The sequence below is a fragment of the Aedes aegypti genome, chromosome 3 (assembly GCF_002204515.2).
Source record: "Aedes aegypti strain LVP_AGWG chromosome 3, AaegL5.0 Primary Assembly, whole genome shotgun sequence".
NCBI classification, from domain to species: Eukaryota; Metazoa; Arthropoda; class Insecta; order Diptera; family Culicidae; genus Aedes; species Aedes aegypti.
In genome coordinates, this window is record NC_035109.1 from 109,096,332 (window position 1) to 109,120,149 (window position 23,818).

Consider the following 23,818-nt stretch of genomic DNA (forward strand, 5'->3'; position numbering starts at 1 on the left):
GTCCTTCAGAAATTTCTCCAGGAAATTATCGATTAATTGTTCTAGAATTCATCCAGCAAATCCTTAAAACATTCTTCCAGGAATTATCCAGAAATTACACTTGAAAATCCTTTTGAAGTACTTCCAAATTTCAGGAATTTCTCCACTCATCTAGCATTTGCTCCAAAAATTGTCTTTGAAGTGCTTCAAAAAGTCCTTCAAACCCTCTAAAATTTCATCAAGGAATCCCTTCATGCTATCCTTCTGAAATTTCTCCAAGAAGTTCTGCCGGGAATCTTTCAGAAAATTCCCCAGACAATCCTACAGAAAAAGATCTTCAAATTATCCTACCAATCCTTCAGAAAATCTTACAACATTCCTCATTAAATTCTCCAAGAAAACTTGAAGGGATTCTTCCATGAAATCTTGTAGGTAATCCCTCAGGACATCCTTCAAGCAATCCTCCAGCAAATCATCTAGGAATTCCCGGATACTTCTATGAAGGAATTCATGGCTGAATCCTTGAAGGATTTTCTGATTGAATCGCTAAAAGATTGCCTGAAGGAATCAATGAAAGGTTTTATGAAAAAAAATCTTTGGAGGACTTCCGGAAGTAGTTTTCGAAGCTCGAAGAAATCTGTAAGCGTTCCTGGGGAAATCTGCAAAAAAAATAGAGGAATCTTTTAAAAAGGTATCTGGAGGTATCTTTAAAAGATTTCCCGAAGGAATCTTAAAAGGTTCTCTCGAAAGAATGTCTATCACAAATATCCTAAAGGAAATTAGACTTATAGATAATTCCTGGAGATATCTTTGAAGAAATGCATGGAGGATTCCCTGGACAAATCTCTAAAGGAATCCCTGAAAAAATATTGAATCTCCAAACGAATTCCTGGAAGAATCCTTGAAGGAATTCATGGAGGAACCCCTTAAGAATTCATGTAGGAGCCCCTGATAGAATTCCCAGAGGACACACTGAGAGAATCTCTGAAAGATTCCCTAAAAAAAAATCTAGGGATAATTCTAGACAGCATTCCTAGACGAGTTCCAGAAAGAATTCCTGGATGAATTCTACAAATAATTCCTTGAGGTATTCACAAAGAATTCCTGGAAAAATTTCAGAGAAAAATGAAATGATTATTTTTAATTAATAATCATAATGTTTTTCGGCTTCAGATGCTGAGGAACTTTTCTCAGTCACGTGATACAGTTTCTGGAAGAATTCATTGAATTATTTGAAAATTCAAAAGGTTCCGATAGTTCTTAGATAAATTGAGGTTACCCCTAATTATACCCCTGAAAATTGATTGCTGTTTGAATTAATATTTACCTAGTTGATCAATTCTGGACGTTTTTTTCAGTACTGCAAATCATTCGTTAATTTGTTCGAGAATTCTTCCAGCAGATTGTTAAGAAATTCTTCCTGGAATTATCCAACAATTGCACTTGAAAACCCTCTAGAAGTTCTTCCAAATTCCAGGAATTTCTCCACACAATCATCTAGCATTTCCTCCAAAAATTGTCTTTAAAGTGCTTCAAAAAGTCCTTCAAAAGTGACTACAGGAAACCCTCTAACATTTCATCCTTCGTGTAATCCTTCTGGAATTTCTCCTAGGAGTCTACCCCGTTTGGCATAATTCCATTTGGCATTACAGTCGTTTGGCATAATAACCGTTTGACATTATTGTGAAAAAACATTGATTTTGATTAAATTCCTACCATTAACCCTTTCTTTCCCACAGCTTTGTTGAGACATAAAATTTTGGGCAACTGCAAGGCACATGGAAGTCTTTAATGTGTCTTTAATTTAACTGTCAAAATGGCGTTTCTAAAAAATGTGCTTGTTGCAAATTAGCTAAATTATTCAAAACCTCTATATTTTTTTATTGTTTTTCAATAGTTTGACCCTTTGGTCATTTATTTCGACGTTTGATGAGACAAATAAGCGCATAAATTTATTCGATTCATTATTGAGCTAATCGTACCAATTCGATTTAGCTAGCGTTCGTCGAAAATCGATGGACCACCTGTGTTACCATGGGAAAGAGAGGGTTGATAAACTGCTCGCGATCGTACTTTCAGTTTTTAGTTATTGATAGTATGTCCTAATTCTAATCTTCATTTTTCAATGAAACCAATATCCAATAAAGCTCTTTTGAAAGTACAACATACATGTCTTCCGAGACATTTAATTCCTTGATATTATAGCTCATTTTTGACAAAAAATGTGTCTGACGCCTAAGTTATGCCATGTCGTTTGAAAAAAAAAGAAGGAACACGATATTTTATGACGAATCTTATAGTCCCGGATATTACTGTGACTCTGCAGTAACTTCCTTTTAAAATTTTCCAAACGACCATTACTCCAAACGATTATTATGCCAAACGACTGTATGCCAAATACCATTATACCAAACGGAGCAGACCTTCTTCAAAAAGTTCTTCCAGCAATCTTTCATAAATTTCTCCAGAAAATCTTACAGGCATTACTCTACGATTTTCTTCAGAAAAAAAATCTTCTAATTATTATCTTACAAAACTTCTTCATTAAAGAAATCCTACAAAACTCCTCATTAAATTCTTCAGGATTTTTTTCCAGTAAAGCTTGAAGGGATTCTTCCAAGAAATCTTGTAGGTATTCCTCCAGAATATCCTTCAAATCATCTAAAAATCCTCGGATGATTCACTGAAGGAATTCATGGCCTAATCCTTGAAGGATTTTCTGATGGAATCGCTTTCTTGGAAGGGTTACCGGAAGAATTTAAGAAGGAATTTTCGAAGGAATTCCTATATGAGTTTCTGGAGGAATCCGCAAAGAAGTTTCTGGAGCGTTCCTCGATGGATTTTCCAGAGGAATCTTCAAAAGAATTTCCTATGAAATCCCCAAAGGAATTTCTGAAGGATTCCCTTAAGGAATCCCTCAATGAACTCTCTAAAAGAATTCGTGGAGGAATTCCTGAAGGTGTTCCTGGAGGTATACCTGAAAGAATTTTCAGATAATCTTTGAACAATTCTTGATAAAATTTCTGGAAGGAATCTCTGAATGAAAATTATTTAATAAAAGCATGCATGCATCTAATTTCTAAGCAAGACACTCATTTCCATAACTGATTTAACTCACGCCTGATATCCCTCCCAGCAGTCGTGCCAGCTCCGCCAGCCGAGCCGCTGTTCGTCACAGTTCCACCCCGGCCCCAGCGGGTGCTCCACTCGGAGGCGTACATTCGCTACATAGAAGGTCTGCAGAACAACAGCGAGTACATAACGCCCTGGCAGAAGACCCTGACCGCGACCCGGGAGTCCATCCCCAATCAGGACGCCAGCCGCCTACCGGTGCATTGGCTCGGCAAGAGGGGACGCGACAAGCCGGAAGCCGTCGTCGACGCCATCTGGCAGCTGCGTGGATTCCTGATGAAGGACGTCATCCAGTTCGATCGGTTCTGAATCTGCTGGAGCAATGGCGAAGCGTAAGTATGGTATGTGTACTGTGCGTATTGGGATTTCTTTCAACGAAAGATGATAATCATTCTGTTTCAAATGGTGCGAGTTGAGTATATCTCCACCTGATAGTGATACGCAAACTGTCAATGTTTTAGGATTTCCTCTTTTATGAACTTATAATTATGCTATATTGTAAGGAATATATGTGTGTATGTGTAGGCGAACAATCTCATACGAAGTCCTTTGCGTAAGTTGACTGAATCCGAACACGCCCGAGGTTTTACAGTTTGGATTTGGAATCCACATCCAAGTCAAGTTTTTGGCTGATCTCCAAGACTTCTGCTCCGCATCCCCACGCTAGCGTTACACCACATCCGCCATGGCCGTAATTGTGGATGACTGGCACAGTTAAATTACCTATAATAAAGATAAACAGTGATTACTTTGCTGCTGTCTTTGTAGCAGGTCTCTTTTGAGAGATTTGGTCACTTTTATAATGTAAGTATCTGAAAAGTACCATCAGTGCACCCGATTCCGCTCATTTAAGGTGATTATAAAACGAAGCCAAACTTTGAATTTTCAAGTGCACAAGACGAGAGAATCTGACAACAGTTCGCGTTGAAAAACAATCAAATTGCTTGCTTGCTGGTGGTGATCAATGGGATAGATTTTCTACACGGAGCGCTGTTTCGTTCAAAAGTCTTGTGCTCTTGAAAATTTGAGGTGTAGTTTCATTCTATAATCACCTTAAGGAAAGTTAAGTGGTCAATGTTTATTATTAAATAACTATTGTGTCTAGCAATACTATTTTTATGTCCTGTAGCTCCAAGTATAGGTAATCAGCGGCAAAATAAAAATAATTTGGAAAACTTTCATTAAAAAAAATTAATTACATTTGTTACTACATCTAAGTGTTCCTATTTCTGCTCACGGTAAACAGATTTCGTGATAAGCTTACTAAAAAATGCATGAATTCGAATTTCTTTATTTATCCTTATATGTTTTATGGTCAAACTGTAGCTATAGAATAAAGAAGGCTTCATACTAAAATCGACATTTCTTTAAAATTTTGTTAATTCTTTTGCATGAGCAGATAAAAATAGCTAGTGATCCAATAACCGTTCACGAGGTCTCGTGTTTTCAATATAAATAATTATGTTATCAAATGAAAATAATGTAAGACGACTTATTAGAAAGTTGTTAATATTGCTAAAATATATCCGTGCGAAAAATGCTAGTTTTTTGACACAAAAAATCATTTTTTCACTAATGAGCAGAAATAGGGGCATGAGCGGATACTGGTGCACTGATGGTATATGTTAATGCTTGGCCTCTAAAGCCTGTTTTTTAACCAAGTTGGTCTCTAAAGTAACTTTTTTCCTCTTTTGCTTGCAGCAAATCCTAATGCTGAATTATGCAGCCCTTCAGAGAAAACTTCAGAGATTCTTACGCGACTATTGCTTTTGTTCGGCTATTGTTCTTCTGGAATTTGTTTTCAGATTACACAAGAAAATGCTTCATGAATTCTATGAAACATCTCTTCAAAAATTTCTTCTGGAATACTTTCAAGGACTTTTCCAAAGATCAATTTCTCCTTTGGGATTCTTGGAGGAGTTTTTTTCAAGACATTGTTAAAGGAAATTATTGAATACTCCAACGCTACTACCTCTAGTAATTTCCATAGGGAATAGGGATTACTCTGAAAGAAGATTTTTACATTAACTCCTCCACCGGCTTTAACAAGAGTTGTTTCAAAGTTCTTCCTAGAACATCCACAAAGGTTTATTCCAATTTTTGTGCAGAATTTTTTTTCTGGGAGACCGTACCGAAATTCCTGTAGGAGTTCCTATGCCATTTTATAAGGATTTCTTCAAGATTTCACCCATAGTTGCTCTCAAGAATTGTTCCAAAAAATCCTACAGTCGTTAGTTTTTGTAAATCTATAAGAACTTTTCCAGGACTCGATCAGGTCTTCCTCATTAAGTGATTTCAGAAATTTCATTAGGTATTTCTCCAACATTTCATCGGAGAATTACTCCGGCAGTTCCTACAAAATTTTCTTGGGTAGCTTGTCAAGTAAAACCACCATAGATTCTCCAAAAGTTCATTTGGATTTCGCACCAGCAAATTACTACAGAAATTATTCCAGTTATTGCTTCGATCATTCTTTTACAAATTTCAGGGATTTCATTATAAGTTTTTAAGGCATTTGTTCATAAAATCTTTCATGATATTATCAAGCAATTTATCATAGCAAATTTATTTACAAAATCTTCCAAGGCTCTCTCAGGAATCCAGGAGTTCTTTCAGAGATATTTGCCGGAATTTCTACAGGAGTTTTATCATAGATTACTTTAGGATTTCCTCTGTAAATTCTTCTCGGGGTTTTAACTACGATTTCACCAATAATTTCTGAAAAAAAACCCTGTTACAATCTTCTGAACATATCCTTGAGAGAATTTCCAGGGGAATTATCATTATAATAAGAACGAATGAAATGAAATCTTAATACTTATTGGAGAAAACCCTTAGAAATCCCTGGAGAAACTACAGGTTGAATTCTTGAAGATATCTTCAATAAAAATCTTGGAGGAAATCCTAAAGAAATCGATGAAAGTATCATAAAATTAATTCCTAAAACACTTTTTTGTGAATTTAGTAAAAAAATCTCTTTGGAGAAATTTTGGGTGGATTTTCTGGAGCAATTTCTGGAGTTAACTTTAGCCCCCTTTTTCCCATGGTAGCTCCAGAGCTTCATTGGTTTTCGACGAACCTGAGAAAAATTGAATCAGATGATTACTATGTAATAATTACTAAAACACTAATTCATGCTTATAAGTTTAATCCAGTAGCCTACTAACTTTTTCAATAGTAAAATTGTTTAGCAAATTTGCAACAGTGTTTGTTCAAGCACTAAAAAAACGAAATTGTCGATTGAGTCGTGGGAAAGAAAGGGTTAGAAAAATTCCAGGTTCAATTCTTGAAGGCATATTGAACAATATTCTTGAAGGAATGTCTTAGGATTTCCTCCTGAAATAGGCTCCTGAAGAAATCTTCGTAAAAATATCTGAACAAGGATGGAAAATCGTCACTAGCTACAAACAACACGGTATTCGAACATTCTAAGAGGGCCGTCGCTCTTACACCAGCATGATTTGAAAGCCACGCGCGCATCGTACCGACATAAGGAGCATCCGATGCAATGTTTGTCGTGGGACAAAGAGTTTATCGGATATTGTTACAAGTAGCGATCAACTTGAATCATGGCGCATTCGCGTTATTATTTTTCGTTGAAACCATGCCCGAATGATTTTAGAATCACAAACAATATATCCGAAGGGAAATCAACAGATAACAATGGAACAATTCTCAGTACACCCGATTCTGTTTTTGCACGGGGGATGCGTACCGTGCAAAAAAAGTTTTCAGTTCAAAATTTCAAAAACCGTGCAAAAAAAGTAACACCATTTCTCGACGTTTCATGCAAAAATAAGGTTTTGGCGAAAAAAAATGTATGGAAACTTTTTTTGCACGGCCGTGTAAAAAAAATCCATGCAAAAACAGAATCGGGTGTATAATAAAACTATGGCTCCCGAACACTTAATCGCTAGCCCACACGCAGAACGATGCATTTATCGCGGAGCGTAGTTTGTTGTGATATCCTAACGACAAAAGGTTAATCGTTGTTGCTATGATCGCACGACAAAGAACAACCGCGATGCATCGTGGATTTTGTCATGATCACTAGATTTCCATCCTTGTATCTGAAGGATTCTTCAGGCGAATATCTGAATTTGGTACAAGGAAGTCAATAAAATCTCTTTGAAATATTCTTATTGAAATGCCTGGTTGAATTCTCAGATAAATCCTTATGAAAACTCTTGGTTCCTTTTGGTTTCTCTTTGTTTTCTTGGTTTCAAAATACTATTCAAAGTCTCTTTTTTCCATATTCTCTTTGCAGTGAATCATAATGCAAATTTCTCAGGTTCATACTCCAAAGAAACGTTTATACTCTATAACGCTACTATTAAACATGTTCCTCAAAAAAATCTTTTCAGATTCTTCAAGGTAGAGCTTTCTCCGTGATTTCTACAGTGATTTCAGCTAGACCAAGTTTAGGAAATCCTACATTCCTACAATTCTTCTAAAGATCCCTCTAACTATGGACCAATGCACGAGTTCACTCGTTGACGTTTTGTCGTTGCCGTGTTATTTACGAGACCATGAGTGAATTTGACACCGCTTAAACGTCAAATTAGTGAACTAGTTCATTGGTCCGTTCTACCAGAAATACATTCAGCGATTTCCCAAAATATGTTTGGAGGAATTTCTCAATAATTTGCTCCAGGAAATCCTTGTGCATTTCAATGCTACTTTTCTACTAATGATATTTTTCTATTAATTCTTCAATCAAATTCTCCAGTTATTGTTACTGTAGGAGATCTTTTGAACATTCCTACAGAATTTCTTCCGAGAAATTCCACAAGGGTTTATTCCAGAGTTTTTGAAAAAAAAAAGTTCAGTGATTTTCCAAGAAACTCTGTACGGTTTCCTACGCCTGTTACTCAAAAATTTCATTCACGTATATTCCAAAAAATCCAACAATTTTGGACTGATTATTCGAGGTAACAATCATAACCTCCTGTTGAATTTTATCTAGGAATTTCTCCAGCATTTGAGCCAAAGATTACTCCTGCAGTTCTTCCAAACATTTCTCAATGAAGGTTTAATTTAAGATTCTTAATTAAGGTTCCACACTAGGTAATATTTCAGTATTATTGCATTGCAGTATTATCCTCCGACAATCGATCATTAAAATAACCAAAACGGCCGCTTTGAAATGCATAGATAGCGCCACCGTAGTCTTGTGTGTTTGACAGAACAGCAGTGCTGTCACAATGTAAAATCCCATAAACTATGGTGTCGCTGTTTTGATGCGGTAAGTGCCAAATGAGTGACCTTCAATGATCCATTTTGTCCGATGTTTTTCGAACAATTCTTTTAGATAATCCTGCGGAAGATAATCCAAAGATTCGTTTGATATTTTTTTTTTTTTCAATTATCTTAGCAAGTTCTCTAGCATATCTTCTAAAACTTCCACAAGAGCCATGGAAGAAGGCCTGGCAAAAATCCGTGAAGACATCCTTGAGAAAATTTCAATGAATTACTGGAGGGGTTCCTGAAGAAATTTCAGGAGGAATCTCTAGAACAATTTCTGAAGGAATTCTTCCTTGTTGAAATCTTAATAAAATTCTACAAAAAATATATATGTAATAAAAATAAAATCCCTGGATTTATCTCTAGAGAAGTTGGTATGAATTTTGGAAGATGTTCTGAACGGGAATTTCGAAGGATATACTAGGAAAATCAATAGAAGAATCACTGGAGGACTTAATTCTAGAGAACTAGAGACTTTCTTGACAAAATTCTGAAACATTTATTTTACTATGAATTGCTGATGGTTTCTGAAAGACCCTTTAAAGAAAATTCCTGATGATCCCGAAGCTCATTTCTGTAGTTATCCTTGGGATAATCTAGGTTGAATTCTTGAGCTATGAATAACATAATTCTTGGAGAAATTATTTTGCCTCTTCCTGTCTCCATTTTTTCTTCCTGTTAGTGCTTCTTTTCCAGACAAGAGATCTCTTAGTTCCTATTTTCAAGGCACTCGGTCGCTACCAACCCTGCATACAGCAGATGATTGACAACATCGAGCACCCCTGTGTGTCATAAAATATAAGAAAAAAAAAAAAGAAACTAGCACAGGTACAATGCTTGAGCATGTTTAAAAATCACACACATGTTGTGTTGATCTTCAAAAGATCGATTTTGTGTGAATCGTGCTCAATTCTGTGTTATACTGTTTTTAGCGTATTGACAATTTGGGGCTCTCTGAGAATTTTTTGAAAGAATTTCTTGAGTAGTCCTTAGACATTTTACAGTTACTTAGAAATATACAGTAATACGAGCAGTAATACTTATCGTAATGTGAAGTAAAATTAAAAAAATATCAATAGGGATATCAGATTCATTTCTATGCTGAAAATTCTGACAATCTTTCTTCTAAGCAACACAAGTCTTGTGATCTTTATTGCAGCTTAGAAAGCGGAATTAAGGATTTTGCAGCTTCTGCCCTTGAAAAGCTCTTATAAATACGTTAGATAAATATCTGGTCGGTCTCTGATAAGTTATTATGTATACTCTTATCTTCTGATTCCTGTTTTTTATTTTATGATTCCTATTTTGTCTCTTTTTGGTTCTCTTTGATTTTTTTCTGGTTCGTGATTAGGCTTTTTTTCGGTCTCTTTTTTACAAGCATGATGTCTCCAAAGTTCCTATTTTCAAGACACTCAGTAGCTATCTGGCCTGTTGTAGTTTACATATTCTACTAGTCTCAGATTAAAAATATCTCTCGAATCCCCGCAAAGCTGACAGTTTTAAAACACGGCTGATAGCCCGGAATTACTTTTGCAAAGCCTATGAAGGCCAATGCTATGAACTACACCGACTTCACCAACCATGCTTCGCCACTGTGCGCTTATCTCGATTGCAGTTGTTGCCATTTACAATGCAGTTCCGCATCTTGTAACTATGTAAAGTCTCGTGCAATTCCTGTCCGAGATTGCATGACGTGAGTCAGCGCGCGCAAACAGTGGAATATTCCCTTACCTGCTTTGTAGTGCTCCAACTCCAGCCGAACAGTACTGCGACCGGGCCGCAAGCCAACCTGCTCCTGTACCAACTTTGCATTCTTCAGACTTGGCAGCATTCGTTCGCATCCGTCGAAGATAAATTTGCTGTCATCTTTATTAACGTTTCGGTTGAAATCGTTCATCTGGTGGGTTCCACCCAATATCACGGTTTCGGTGCTGCAAGTAAAGTAATTTTTTTTTTTAAATCTTAAGTTAAATTTCACAAGTTTGTTCATTTGAGCCACCAGAAGCTACTATGAAAGTATGAGCATAATCCGTGAACTCTAAGAGAGACTAAACGAACTTGCAGATTATGGAAAAAATAAACCAAAAAAAAATCCACACCAAATAACTCACTTTGGAATCACATAATTCCCGTCGTCGCTATCGTCCAGGATGATCTCGAACACCCACGGTGCACAAACGCGCGCAATTTGTCCCCGAATGGGCAGCATTTCCTTGTCGCCCAACATGTTCATCGAGCCCAGTCCGGTACAGTTGACGATCAAGTCCACCTTCCGGCCACTCAGAATACTTTCGATACTGTTCACCTTGGCCTGGACAAACTTTCCGCCCACGTTGATGAACCGGTTGAACAGATACGGCAGCAGTCCCATCGGTTGGCACGTGAAGGTCGCGAAATGGTAACCACCGGTATAGTTTCGACCGTGCTCATAGCTTAATCGTTCCAGCTCTTTCTGGGACAGTTTGACGCACCCGAAGACGATGTCCTTCCAGGAGGGTTCCGGGTAGCCATTGGGATCCGTTGTGAGTCTGGTGCAGGGCTGCAGGCTGATTCCGAGAGGGGAGGCTAGTCCGTTCTTCCATAGCTGGTGGAAGAAGACATGTGTATCTGCGGACCATTTTCTGCAAATAGAGGGAAGGGTATTTAGTGATAAGCCATTGATAACATTGTATTCGTTTTCAAATGAGGAATATTCCGTTGATTGAATGTTAATTGGTAATCGGAAAGTAACAGATGTGATGTTCTCTAGAAGCGAGTAAATGAAATCTCTCTTTTAGGATTTATTATACTGGTGATGGAGTGGTGAATATGGAACGAAATGACTCCCTTTATCCAATAGTTTAATTTACACAAAAACTTTCAACGACCCAGATTTGTTTTTCGCGTTCTAGAGTGGTTCCAAATCCACCCCGGTGCCCTAGGAGAATCGATAGTTACCACCTAGGCACCGGAGGACGAGAAATATATTTCTGTCTCTAAGAAACCTCTTATTTTACTGAAAGGTCCCCAAAGACTTTTTTAGACAATATGGCCTCTTTGATCTTTAATCCCTTAATGGAATTGTATCCGAAAATTTTAAAGGCAAAATAACCTCAGGTATTTTTATTTTTACAAATTTCACGAAAACCAGACCTTTTTTACCTATTTCGAAGCCCGAATGCAACCTGAGTTACATATGATATGTGATCGTTGGATTATATAAGCATATCATCAGATATTCTTCCGTTTTCCTCAATGAGCTTTATGGAAACTTCCTCCAGGTTTTGCTGCATAGAAACCTCAAAGGGCTCCGATGAAGACTTTTCCGTAAACTACTTGACGATATTCTTAAAAATAACTCTTAAACGAATGTACTTTGAATGATTTCTGGAAACATTTCAGGGCTGGTATCAGGTCTCTCTTCAGAGACTTGATCACTATTCAGATGAAAGTTTAGCAAAGGTCTCTTTTTATTAATGGAAGGTCTCTAAAGTTTGAATTTTAACCAAAATATAGTCATACTTTTCCTTATTTTACTTGATGTGGATCCTGATGAAAAAATCCAGAGGCTCCAAAAAAATCTTCAGGGAGTATTACACATAGGGTTTCAATGCTAGTAATGAACCCCTTAGTAGCCGAAATTCATTCTAGACGCTGTTGTCCGAATGCCTATTATGGACCCACCTGGAAATGCGTATTATGGACCCTCTTGTGTGGTTTCATTTACAAAATTTTTCAAATATCTGTATTTATGCGTCTCAAACCAACTATTTTGCCTGAAACTGCTAACTAACAATGTAATCGAAGTTCCCCCGGTGGATTTTAATAGGATTAAAGTTGCTTTGAGTGTTAATTTTATGTTTTTCTGTAGGGGGTCCATAATACGCAAAGGGTCCATAACCGGCATCGACTCCCTATGTCACACAGGTTTTTCAGAAACTTCTTCTCTGATTGCTCGAGCAAGGGCTTCACAAATTCGTCTAGTAATTTCTCCAGTCTCCTGAAATAATTTTTGTGAATTTCTCCCGGGATCCAGTTAGATTATCCACCGAAGATTCCTCTATTAATTCTCTCATAAATGCTACAAGCGATTTGTCAAGGGATGCTTAGAAAAATTATTTCAGAATTTCCACTGAAATTAGTCTGAATTAACATACGTTAATTCCGGATTTTTTGAAGAAATTCTTTTAACGAATTTTTAGAATCGCCTGATGGTGCAACACCACTTAGTAAATATTAATTTTGTGGTGTTCTGCGGCCTAGATTTTCACGTGATTCGCGGTAGTTTGGCCGGCACTACGTCACCCAAATTTTTTGTTTGCTTGTGATTAGTGTGATTTTAAGGTCTTCGTACATAAAATTGCTTCATAGCTAGTGGAATAATTCTAATCTTTCGAAAAAGTAAAAAGAGAAGAGCGAGTATTTTTTGATGTCAATAAGTTTGTCAGTATTCGTTGCTAGAGAAGCGAGGGATTGCAAAAGGAATTTGGTAAATTTGTTCTAAAGGTGGGCAAAATGGTCCAATTAACAAAAGTAAATCGACTTTTTTGATCGATACAGTGACTCATTTTGTAATACGAAAGATAAATCATGTATCTCGCATAAGGTAATAAAAATATAACAGTTTCTGAATTAGAGCATTTTTCATATAACTAGTTAAACTATTTACACATGTCTGGTTCATTTTACTGGTATAAATCCAAGTAAAAAAAATCCCTAAAAAATTGTTGTAGGGGAAGACGGGGTAAGACCGCCCGCCTAAGCAATTTAATTCATATGTCAAAATCAAGAATTAATAAATCCTTTTTCGATGCAGCATGTCGTTTTTGAAGCCTTAGGCATTTAAAAAAAAAAAATATCACAGGTGTTGTATTTGTAAAACAATATTTATTTCTAGACGCTTGAAAAAGTGATGTCTTATCACGATTATTTTTAGCGACGGGGTAAAACCGCCAACCCACGGGGTAAAAGCGACCACCAAAATTTTCGTACAAAATTTTGCAAAAAAATATATCAGTTCCCTGTGATTCTAAAAAGTATAATGTTCTATGAATTCTACATTGATTAACGGGTATATTGAATCATTTTTAGGGTTAATTAATTGAAATAATTGAAATATATATATATATATATATATATATATATATATATATATATATATATATATATATATATATATATATATATATATATATATATATATATATATATATATATATATATATATATATATATATATATATATATATATATATATATATATATATATATATATATATATATATATATATATATATATATATATATATATATATATATATATATATACTTTTTTTCACCTTGAGACATCCATATTTTGGAAAAATATGCGGATTTTTTTTGTATTTATAACAACATTGATTTAATTTTACTTGAACAGTAATGTTGAACGTAGTTACAATTTTTAAAATGGTTTAGACATTTTTTGTTATAAATTAGGGGTGGCGGTCTTACCCCATCAATAGTGGTCGGTTTTACCCCGCTTGCGCAATTTTCACAACTATGGTCGCATTTCAAAGCTAAATATTTACAATTCGAATTTCACTTCACCGAAGCATATTTCACATTTCTGTTGATGCATGGATGGGTAATTTGTTATGATTTTACAAAAAAAATCCCTTCCGAAATGCTTAAGTGAGCATCTGTTAAATTTAGATCAAATTCAATATCGACGAGCAGAAACTTTGTTTTTGATATTTGTTAGGAAAAATTTAACATAAATATCAACCTAAATGGTTCGGAATGTCAAAAATCTTGTGTTTATGGAAAGTGCTTGGTGAACTTTTAAGAAAATCGCCATTTTCATGCCAAACTGAAGGTGGTCCGTCTTACCCCGTCTTCCCCTACACTCCTCCTAAAATTGCAGTGCTAGTGAATCGTGACTCTTTTGAGAAGAACCGTGTTCATTCACTCATTTTCCAGAGTCGCCCATCTCTAGTTTGTTCTGATCAACAGCGCATGATCACAATGCGTAAATATAACGCATTTGTCGGCCAGAAAGTCTACCCAACGTATCCTATGGTATTACTCTTTAGATCAACATTCCGCAACACCTATGAGAGGTCGTAGAGTTCTCTGCATCTTTATTAAGTAGGTGTGCAAACAATCATCCATTCCCTTTCCCAAGCTGGACGTGGCCAGGACAGCCCTCGACTATTGGGGGATGCGTCAGTCTTGTCTAAGAGTTAGAGGTTAGTCCCAAATTTCTGACTTTGATAACGGACAGGAAGAATGCAATCTTCATACAATGGTTTAGGACTGTACCACCTACGAATTTGTGCGAAAGGCTCAATGCTTAATGCCAAAATGCTAAATTCTTTAACGCCTTTTCAGGAAATGCCTACAATGATTTTTGCAGTAATTCATATTTAATATGAATAACTTCAAGAATTATTTCACTGTTATACCCAGGAATTGTTCTAAAATTCCACCAGAAATTATTCGAGGGCATCTATTAAGGACTCTTCCAGGAATTTCCCAATAAATTCTACCTGGGATTCCTCATGAAGTTCCTACAGAAACCAGGATTTTTTTCTGCATTTCATCTAAGGATTACTCTTGCTGTTCTTCAAAACTTTATTCTCAAGTAAACTCAGCACAGTAATTCCAATTTCTCCGATCATTCCTGTATAAATTTCGCAGGGATTCCGTCAGATGTTTTAAAATAATATCCTTTGAAAAATAATCCATCGAATTCAGACATTTGATTGCTTTTTATTTTTTTAAATTATCTTAGCAATTTATTTAGGAAATCCTTTAAGTATTCCTGAACTCCCCAGGAGTTCTTTCAGAGATTCTAATATTTCTTCAAAGGTTCCCTGCACACAGTCCAAGAAAGTTCTTCTATCAGTGCCTTGGACAATAACTCAAAGAATTTCTGAAATAATTCTCAAAGATATAGGGTAAATGATGGCTTCGGCACCCTGAGGGTATTTTCGGCAGCACTAACTTATCCGTCCTTGTTTAAATTTATCTATGGAACAAGAGTTAACTTCAATGTACTCAACATATTCCTTGAACTATAATCTTCCATGTAAATCACATCTTCCACAAAAATATTATATAACATGGGTTTTATCATTCAATCAAATAAATGCTTACGAAATTATCGTCATTCGTGAGCTGCCGAATAAAACAACACAAGAACAGCTTACAAAAACTCACCACTTTAAAAGGTCCAATTCTCAGCTCCAATGCCAATTTTTTCACACAAGCTACGCACCGATCACTTATGCACTATTGAACTTTTGATTTGTAAGTAAAGCACTCGAAAATACTTAATTTTTATGCTTTAAATCACAAATTGAAATTAATGCACTTTGATTTCCTCGGCAATCAATTTTTATTACTGGACTAGGTTGCCAGAAAACCATATTCAATTGCGGTGTATTTATTATTCACGATTTAAATTCACCGAAAAAATAGAACACAACTAATTAATTTATTGGAATTAGCCAATTAGTCGTTGGGGGTGAGATTTGGCCAAAAATGCGTAAGTCCTCATTTATTTTTGAACAAATTTCGCAATATGACTTGATGTGTTCGGCTAAAAAAAATATGTATTCTCATTGCAAAAATATATTTCACGGTAACCTCAGGCAGGCATCAAAATTATCAGATAGACGATGATACTATCATCTATCTGATAGACAACTGATACTACCAGTTCAGCCAGATGATACTATCACTTCTTGTCCATCCTGATAGTATCACTGAGAGAATGGTTCCTATCAGAGATAGAGAATAGAGTGGTAGTATCCCTATCCCAAAAAAATCTTATGATGATACTATCAGTACAACATCTCTCAAATAACAATGATAGAGGTTCTATCTTTATCAATTGATAAAAATAAAATAAAAATTGTTGGACGATGGGTATAGAAATTTAACTAAATTCCATATTTAGCAATCTAATGTGGCGGCTTCAGGAGTGTAAGAATTGTTGGAAACCCATGCAATATGGGTATTTTCGGAACGGGAACGGGCATCGATATCCGACGCCATTTTGAAATCCAATATGGCGGCCTCCGGATTAGTAAAATCATTGAAAACCCATGCAATATGGGTATTTTTGGGACGGGCGCGACGAGAGGATGATGAAAATCGATGTTCGACGCCATTTTGAAATCCAAGATAACGGCCTCCAGATTGGAAAAATCATACCTCGATATAACGTAACCTCTTTATAACGTAACTCAATGTAACATGAACAAAAACATGATTTAGGAATGATTCATGATTTCCGTAGACGTTACAATGGTAAATGAGAGGGATAAATTTGAAGCCTGTTACCTGGAATCGAACCAAGAACCTTGTGATCGATAGGCTCGTGCGCACTCCCCGCGTCTATCGGGTTTATGGACAAAAGGTCGAAGGACAAAAGGTCAAAAATGATTTGCTTGGTGGGAAATTTTTCCTTCTTCGAAAAAAGATTTTCGAGCTTTTTTCTCCCCTTTTTATTCTTCGACCTTTTGTCCTTTCGACCTTTTGACTTTCGACCTTTTGTCATAGATTCTTAAGGCAAAATGTTTGAATTTCTATAGTCCAGATCGCCGCATGTAGAATTGATACGCAATAAGAACAAATCAAGAGAACCGTGTTCGGCCATTCCCCCCTCCGCAACGGTCCTTGTATGAAAAAGTAAATTTTGTGTTTGAGCCTCTCCCCTTCCCCCTAGAGAGTTACGTAATTTGTGGACGGCGCCTTAGTCTGCACAAATTTAGTGGCTTTGTGTATTCAATATGACTCTCAGCTATTCTATTTATAACTGCAATGCTGTTCTCAGTGTAGTCTGTATTTTTCTGCATTAGCCCTTTCAACGAGTAGAACATAATTAATGACGTTCAATTTCAGCCATTGTCAACAAATACGAGAAGTTACCAATACATAACCTAGTTTTTGTACATTTTTGGATTGCCGAAGAGAACAATTTTGTTGCCGACAATAGTAATTGCATTGCCGATAAAAGAACAAGTGCCTCGTGACTTTGGTGAGGAAAAATAGACGATTTAGAGAACAAAATAGTGTGTTGTGCATAATAATTAATTAAGCACACTTACTCAAGTGTAGTTCAGGTGTCTCCTGTTAATTGTTGTGCTTTGTTGTTGTGTATAATTGCCTTTCTAAAAGTTCAACTGCTTAGGCTGCCGACAATACGTAAGTTCCCCTATCTGTGAAATCCATTGTTGAAATCTTAAGGAAGTCCTTAGACCTCCTCAGAGATATTGATGGAAGAATCGCTAGATGAATTCCTGGAAGACTTAGAATTTTGTTTAAAAAAATTCTGAATGAATATTTGGAGGGATTCTTGATAAGATAATTTCTGTGACTATACTTATAAAATCTATGGTCAATTCTTGAAGGTATCTTAAAAAAATTCTTTGTGCTGAAATTTTCCACGAGGAAAAACAAAGCTAAATATGCTAAATAATTAATGCAAAAACCAAGATTGTGAAGAACTAACAAGAGTTGTTATGTTATAATAGTCAGTTTTCTCTACTGGAAATGATATTAAAGAGAAAAATCTTGAAATCTTAAGGAGGCCATCACAATGGCCGACTTGAGTCCCTTCTTGCGTTTTTGAAGGCAATAACCTGAAAAAAAAGGTTTTTGATGGTCTGATTCCTCCTTTGCGAGATGTGTGCCTTCAAAGTAATGGTACATTATTGGCAATTGATGATTTTTAAATTAGCTTAGCTTAGACTGATTTTTATACATGGTCAATAACGGCGCCGGCCACGTCCTTGCAGTCAGGTGGGATTGAGGGGAGGAATGTTAGTGTGTAACCTTTGCTATTTGGAGACCTATTTTCCTCTGCATTTTCACAAAGGTTACTGGGAGGGATGGTTGTTAATGGGGAGGATCGTTGGGTCACAGGATTCATTTTGATAAGCGATTAGACCATGATAAACGATTATTTGTGAGATATAAACATACTTAGGAATATAGTATTTTCGATTGACATGAAAATTTTCAAATATGAGAAAATAATGTCGTTACTTGAAGTGACGAACCATTCAAAGTTTGTTGAAAAAATAGCTAAAAGCAACATTCCTAAAGCTGTTAGCATATTTTAATCAAATTGAAAAAAAAATCGATTGGCTGGACCATCACATAATATTCTTATGCCGACACTTACAGTGACGAACCATTCATAGTTTGTTGAAAAATCATATTTATGTAACGATTAAATGTGCGGTCATACATATTTTACAGATTTGAAAAAAAAAGCATGAAACGAGCTCACCAATTGATCCTTCATCCTTGATTGAGCAGCCACAATCCACTTTCAGCATCACTTGTTTGCTCGGCCATATAAAAGCACTTAGAAAAAAAGGGCGCGCGACCCGAGGAAAAACAAACTAAAATTACTCGGGCTTTCTCCATGCACTCCAAAGAAAGCGCAACCCGAGAAAAAAAAACTGACGGCTTCTCGGGATTTCTCGACGCACTGCCCGGACTTTCTCGACGTACTGCCCGGCAGAAAAGAACGCGTCTCCCGAGAGGGAAAAAAAACTGACGACTTCTCGGGCGTTCTCGATGCACTGCCTATTGGAAATTGATAACTTTTAAATGTTCAAAAAGTACAAAACTAATTTACTTTCCCCCGGTGGGTCTTGAAAAATATTCCTGATCGCAAGGTGGGTCGTGCATTCGATAGGTTTGTGAGCCTATGTTCTACGACCATTTTTGATCTCTTCTTTCGGGCAAGAGGTCTCTAAAATTTCTAATTTCAAGACAATCAGTCGCTACAAGCCTCAACATTTCTGAAGTCATCCCTGCAGATATTATTAACGTAATCTCCGAAGTAACATGTTGAAGGTTTTTGTGGAATGCTTGAATAAATTTCTTTTATCATCAAAGCAAATTTCAATTGTTAGAAATTCTTTTAGGTTGTTAGAAATTCTTTTTGGTTGGGAACCACTATTGTTCCCACCCAGGCTTTGTCCTGGGCCTCAGGTCGTTTCTAATTACTCCAAAAGAAAATTGGGGAGATGGGCGGAAAAACTTCTTTTTAAAAAACTGAAACGTAGTCCTACGTCAAAATTTACTTCTACAAGGTGGACAAAACCGAAATCAAGAGATGGAGGAATTACTGCAAGGTATTTTTTCAAGGAATCTTTGCAGAAATGAAAAAAAGATGTTCTGCTAATATCATTGACGACAATTCTTTTTTTTTTTGGAAATACTTTTTTATAGAAAAAAAAACCACGTATTGAAGAATGAATTTCTGTATGATATCGTTAAAGAATCCTTGCAGAGAATCTTGATGCAAATCCTAGAACCTTTTGAAATTCCTATATGACTCTACATGTTTTTCAGGAATTCTTCAACATATATTTCGAGGAAGAGCTTCAGGAATTGTTCCAGTGATTCCTCCAGAGATTTTTACAGGAATACATTCAGCTACTCCTCCAAAAATCTCTCTGGAAATTCCCCTATAACTCTAGCTATTCTCCCTCACAAGATTTCTTTAAAAATGTTAATAACATTCCTCAAGAATTTCCTTCAGGATTCCTTCCATAACGTCTAAGGGATTGATCCGAAGCTCTCACAGGATCACAGTTATTCATCCTGTTTTTTTTTCACCAATTTCTTTAGAAGATCTTTCTTACACTCATACAGGAAATCTTTCAGGAAAACCTATAATGGTTTATTCCACGGTTTTAGACCTTTATTGATTTTCACAGTACCTACTTATTCAAGCCACTTAAAGATTTAGTAAAAAAAAAAGTTACAATGGAGTTCCTGGAGGATTTTTTGAAATAATCTTTGGAGGATCCAGAAATTACTTCATCAGATCTTTCAGAGATTTTTCAAAGTTTTAAATGGTACTGTCAAGTGAAAAGCCAATGTGTTGATGTAAAAAGATTAGCTGATCAGATCTTTCAGAGATAGGGCCCAAATAGCCGTAGCGGTAAACAGCATGACCATGCTGAGGGTCGTGGGTTCGAATCCCGCTGGTCGAAGAAGGAAATTTTCTCGATTCCCAGGGCATAGAGTATCTTCGTACCTGCCACACGATATACACATGCAAAAATGGTCAATCGGCAAAGATAGCTCTCGGTTAATAACTGTGGAAGTGCTCATAAGAACACTAATCTGAGAAGCAGGCTTTGTCCCAGTTGGGACGTAATGCCAGAAAGAAGAAGAAGAATCTTTCAGAGATTCGTACAGAAATTCGACAGGATTATTTTGATGAATTCTTTCAGGAAATCATGAGATTCGCTAGTAATTTACATTAAATTTTCCTATCAAAACTTTTTTAGGAACTCCACCTGAGGTTTTCTGTAATTCTTCTCAAAAATCTTGCAGAATATTATCCAGGGTTTCATATGATATTTTTTCTATAATATGTCTAGGAATTCATGCCGATAATAATCCCGACACTTCCTTAATGGTGCAGAGTTTTTTTGTTTTTTTTTAGGAGTTCAACCAGGAATTACTGGAAAACTTTCATGGATTTTTTCTGGAAAAATTACTTGAGAATTTGCTCATAAATTTTCTATACGATTTCTGAAGGCAACTTTGAAATGATTTCCAGTGGGATTCTAAAAAAAACTCGTGATAAAATCTTGCAAAAATTAAAAATCCTGAAAAAGTCCGTAGACAGTACACAGGATACATTTAAGGTGAAATCTGCAAAAAAGTTCATTAAGAAATTCCTCGCGAAAAAAAAATGTAGAAAAAAAATCAAGTCAGAAAAGTAGACAAACTTACTTTATCGATCCTACGTGTTTTGTAGACGATATTCTGCACGTTCCGCTTTAAACCATCTCGATTTTTCACATTTAGAACGTTCAATTTCCGAATTTACAAAACGGCGTAAGTATTTTTTTTTTCCACCTTCGGAACCTAACTGCTACTTTCACCTTCTTCTTCTTCTTCTTCCTTTTCTGGTCGTGAAGTGTCAAAAACACCCACTGATAAATGGCACAGCATCTACTTTCACCGCTCCGTTGTATGGAGAGACAAAGTGACTCAACCACGAATCAAAACAAAACATTACTTAAGTCGATTTTACATTGGTACAAAAACGTCGCAAGTAACAGAATAAAACTGCTTATGATTTTTCCATATTTTTTGTAGGAAATAATAGAAACCTAGGTATTAGAGAGCCCAGATAGCCGAAGCGGTAAACGCGCAGCTATTCAGCATGACCATGCTGAGGGTCGTGGGTTCGAATCCCACTGGTCGAGGATCTTTTCGTAAAATCGTGATAACTTTTTTGTTTCTCGGTATTTTTGCACCATTTTTTAACAAGTTCTAAAAAAACTCATCTAGTTTTAGAATCTGTGTCAACATTTATCATTGGTCATCTGGATCCAGAGATATTCCGAAATTCCTTGGGGGACCGACGCGTAACCATAACCCTCGTATATCTTAGGCTACAGAATTTTTATCGTATTCGGATATTCACTCTTCGGAACAATACATTAATGAGAGTATGTTGTGAAAAAATGAAGCAATTTGGTGCAGCCGTCTTTTAGTAATGAGCATTTACGTTATTGGTACCACGCTAGCCAAATAAAGATCGTGAAAACTTCAAAAACCTCATATCGTAATTTTCAGATATCTCTAAGAATACTTAACCAATTTATCTGATTTTTTCAAAGTAGCTCCTTATTACATGGCATTGTATACACGCAAAAAAATTGTGCGGTAAAAACTACCATTTTAGGGGGTTAACTTAAGCGCTCGCACCGGCAATTTTCAGCAGACCAGAAATGCGCTTGATTTTACCATGTCTGTAGTCGAAATCAGATTGTTGTAAATTATTTCTGTCAAATGTACCAGTAATGTGCTGGGATGTACCGTAAACATAGTAAATTGGTCTGAAATTGCATGGTAGTCAGCTAAAATAGTAATTTTTACTACAGAATTTTTTCCCGTGTAGCCCACATTTTATTTTTTCGATAAGTTGACGTAAAACAAAATGGCAGCCTAAGACCTTTTGTATGGAAAATGTCGGTCCCCCAAGGAACATTGGAATATCTTTGAAACCAGATCACCAATCATCAATATAGACACGGATTCCTAAACTAGAAGAGTTTTTTGAGAACTTGTAAAAAAATGGTGCAAAAATACCGAGAAACAAAAAAGTTATCGCGATTTGAATTTTTTTTCTTGCGGTAAAAAATGAAGCTTCCGGTAGAGGGGTCAATAATTGTGGAAGTGCTCATAAGAACACTAACCTGAGAAGCAGGCTTTGTCCCTTGGAACGTAACGCCAGAAATAAGAAGAAGAAGAAGGTATTTGAACGCGAGCTGTATGCAAAATATAAGCGATGTACACGGCGGAAAAATGTTAAAAGGGAGATTCATTTTAAACTGTTTTAGAAGACATGTTGTGATTCTTCTGAATTCATTTTCTCGAAACCGTATGAAAGTTACTTACGTAGATTTGAAAAAGTAATTGAGAATTTTAGTTCTATGACTGAATGTCGTCCCCTCGGAGGGGTAAGAATGGGGCAATTTTCATACGTTTTTCATTCAATGATAAACAAACGAATTTCAGACATTTCTCCAGCATTTGCAAATGCATTACCCTTATACGTAGGTATTCTCAATTCGGAATAACGTTTCATGTTAAATTACGAGAATGGTTTGAACATTAATCAGAACATACGTATTTTTGGCCCAATCTCACTCTCCCGACGACGGTAGTTATAACAATATGCGTTGTAATAAAATCGGTTGCTCTACTATTGTACATGTGCACTAATGTTCAAGTAGTTGCGGTATGATATAAACTATTCTAATGAATATTCACGAGGTTTCACATTTGTTTTTCTTCTGACCAGCTCAAATTACGCATCAAAATCAGTTCAGGGCCTTTCCAAAACATTATACCTACATCTTGTTAGTGTATTTCTTCCATTAATTATGTCTAACAACTACCAAACCAAATAAACGGCAGAAATTATAACTACTGATCATTACGATCGCTCTTATTGAAATGTTATCGAATCAAGATCTTAAGCATTGCATTTTTGCACTGCACTTACACAATTTTATGATCCGGAGTTTTGCCACAATAGTAAGGACCCCACAGCCCCGCCGAGACATCACCGGTTGTGTTGGGAGTCACGTCCTCAGAAATCAGCGTCACTTTGGCCACATTATAGTAATACTCAGCCAACTGGACGGCCGCACTTAGCCCGTTAACTCCGGCTCCGAGAACAACAATCTGTTTCATCACTAGTATTTTTCGACTATTTTGCTTCCACAATCAATAGCTCCTTCAAAGTACTTCGCTCATTGATAACCGAACTCAAACTGAATTCCCTATCGCCCTCGGAGTGCTAATTTAAATAATCGTCTTTTCTTTCTTATCAACAACCGTCGTCCATCGCTGGTTCACGCTACATCTTACCAGGTTCCTATCTGTCTCTCCATAATCCCTCTCGGACAAGCAGAGCATAAACACCTCATCTTAACCGGGG

General features: G+C 36.3%; 1 protein-coding gene across 1 annotated transcript; it reads right to left on the minus strand.

Annotated features, from left to right (window-relative positions):
* Positions 1 to 3,502: 3,502 nt before the first annotated feature.
* Positions 3,503 to 23,665, minus strand: LOC5569995 (D-amino-acid oxidase). The gene is made up of 4 exons (XM_001658835.2): positions 23,381 to 23,665; positions 10,467 to 10,976; positions 10,087 to 10,286; positions 3,503 to 3,834 (listed from the first exon to the last, which is right to left on the minus strand). The coding sequence occupies exons 1-4, from the start codon at positions 23,569 to 23,571 to the stop codon at positions 3,698 to 3,700; spliced, it is 1,038 nt and encodes a 345-aa protein (XP_001658885.2). The 5' UTR covers positions 23,572 to 23,665; the 3' UTR covers positions 3,503 to 3,697.
* Between the last annotated feature and the right edge of the window lie 153 nt (positions 23,666 to 23,818).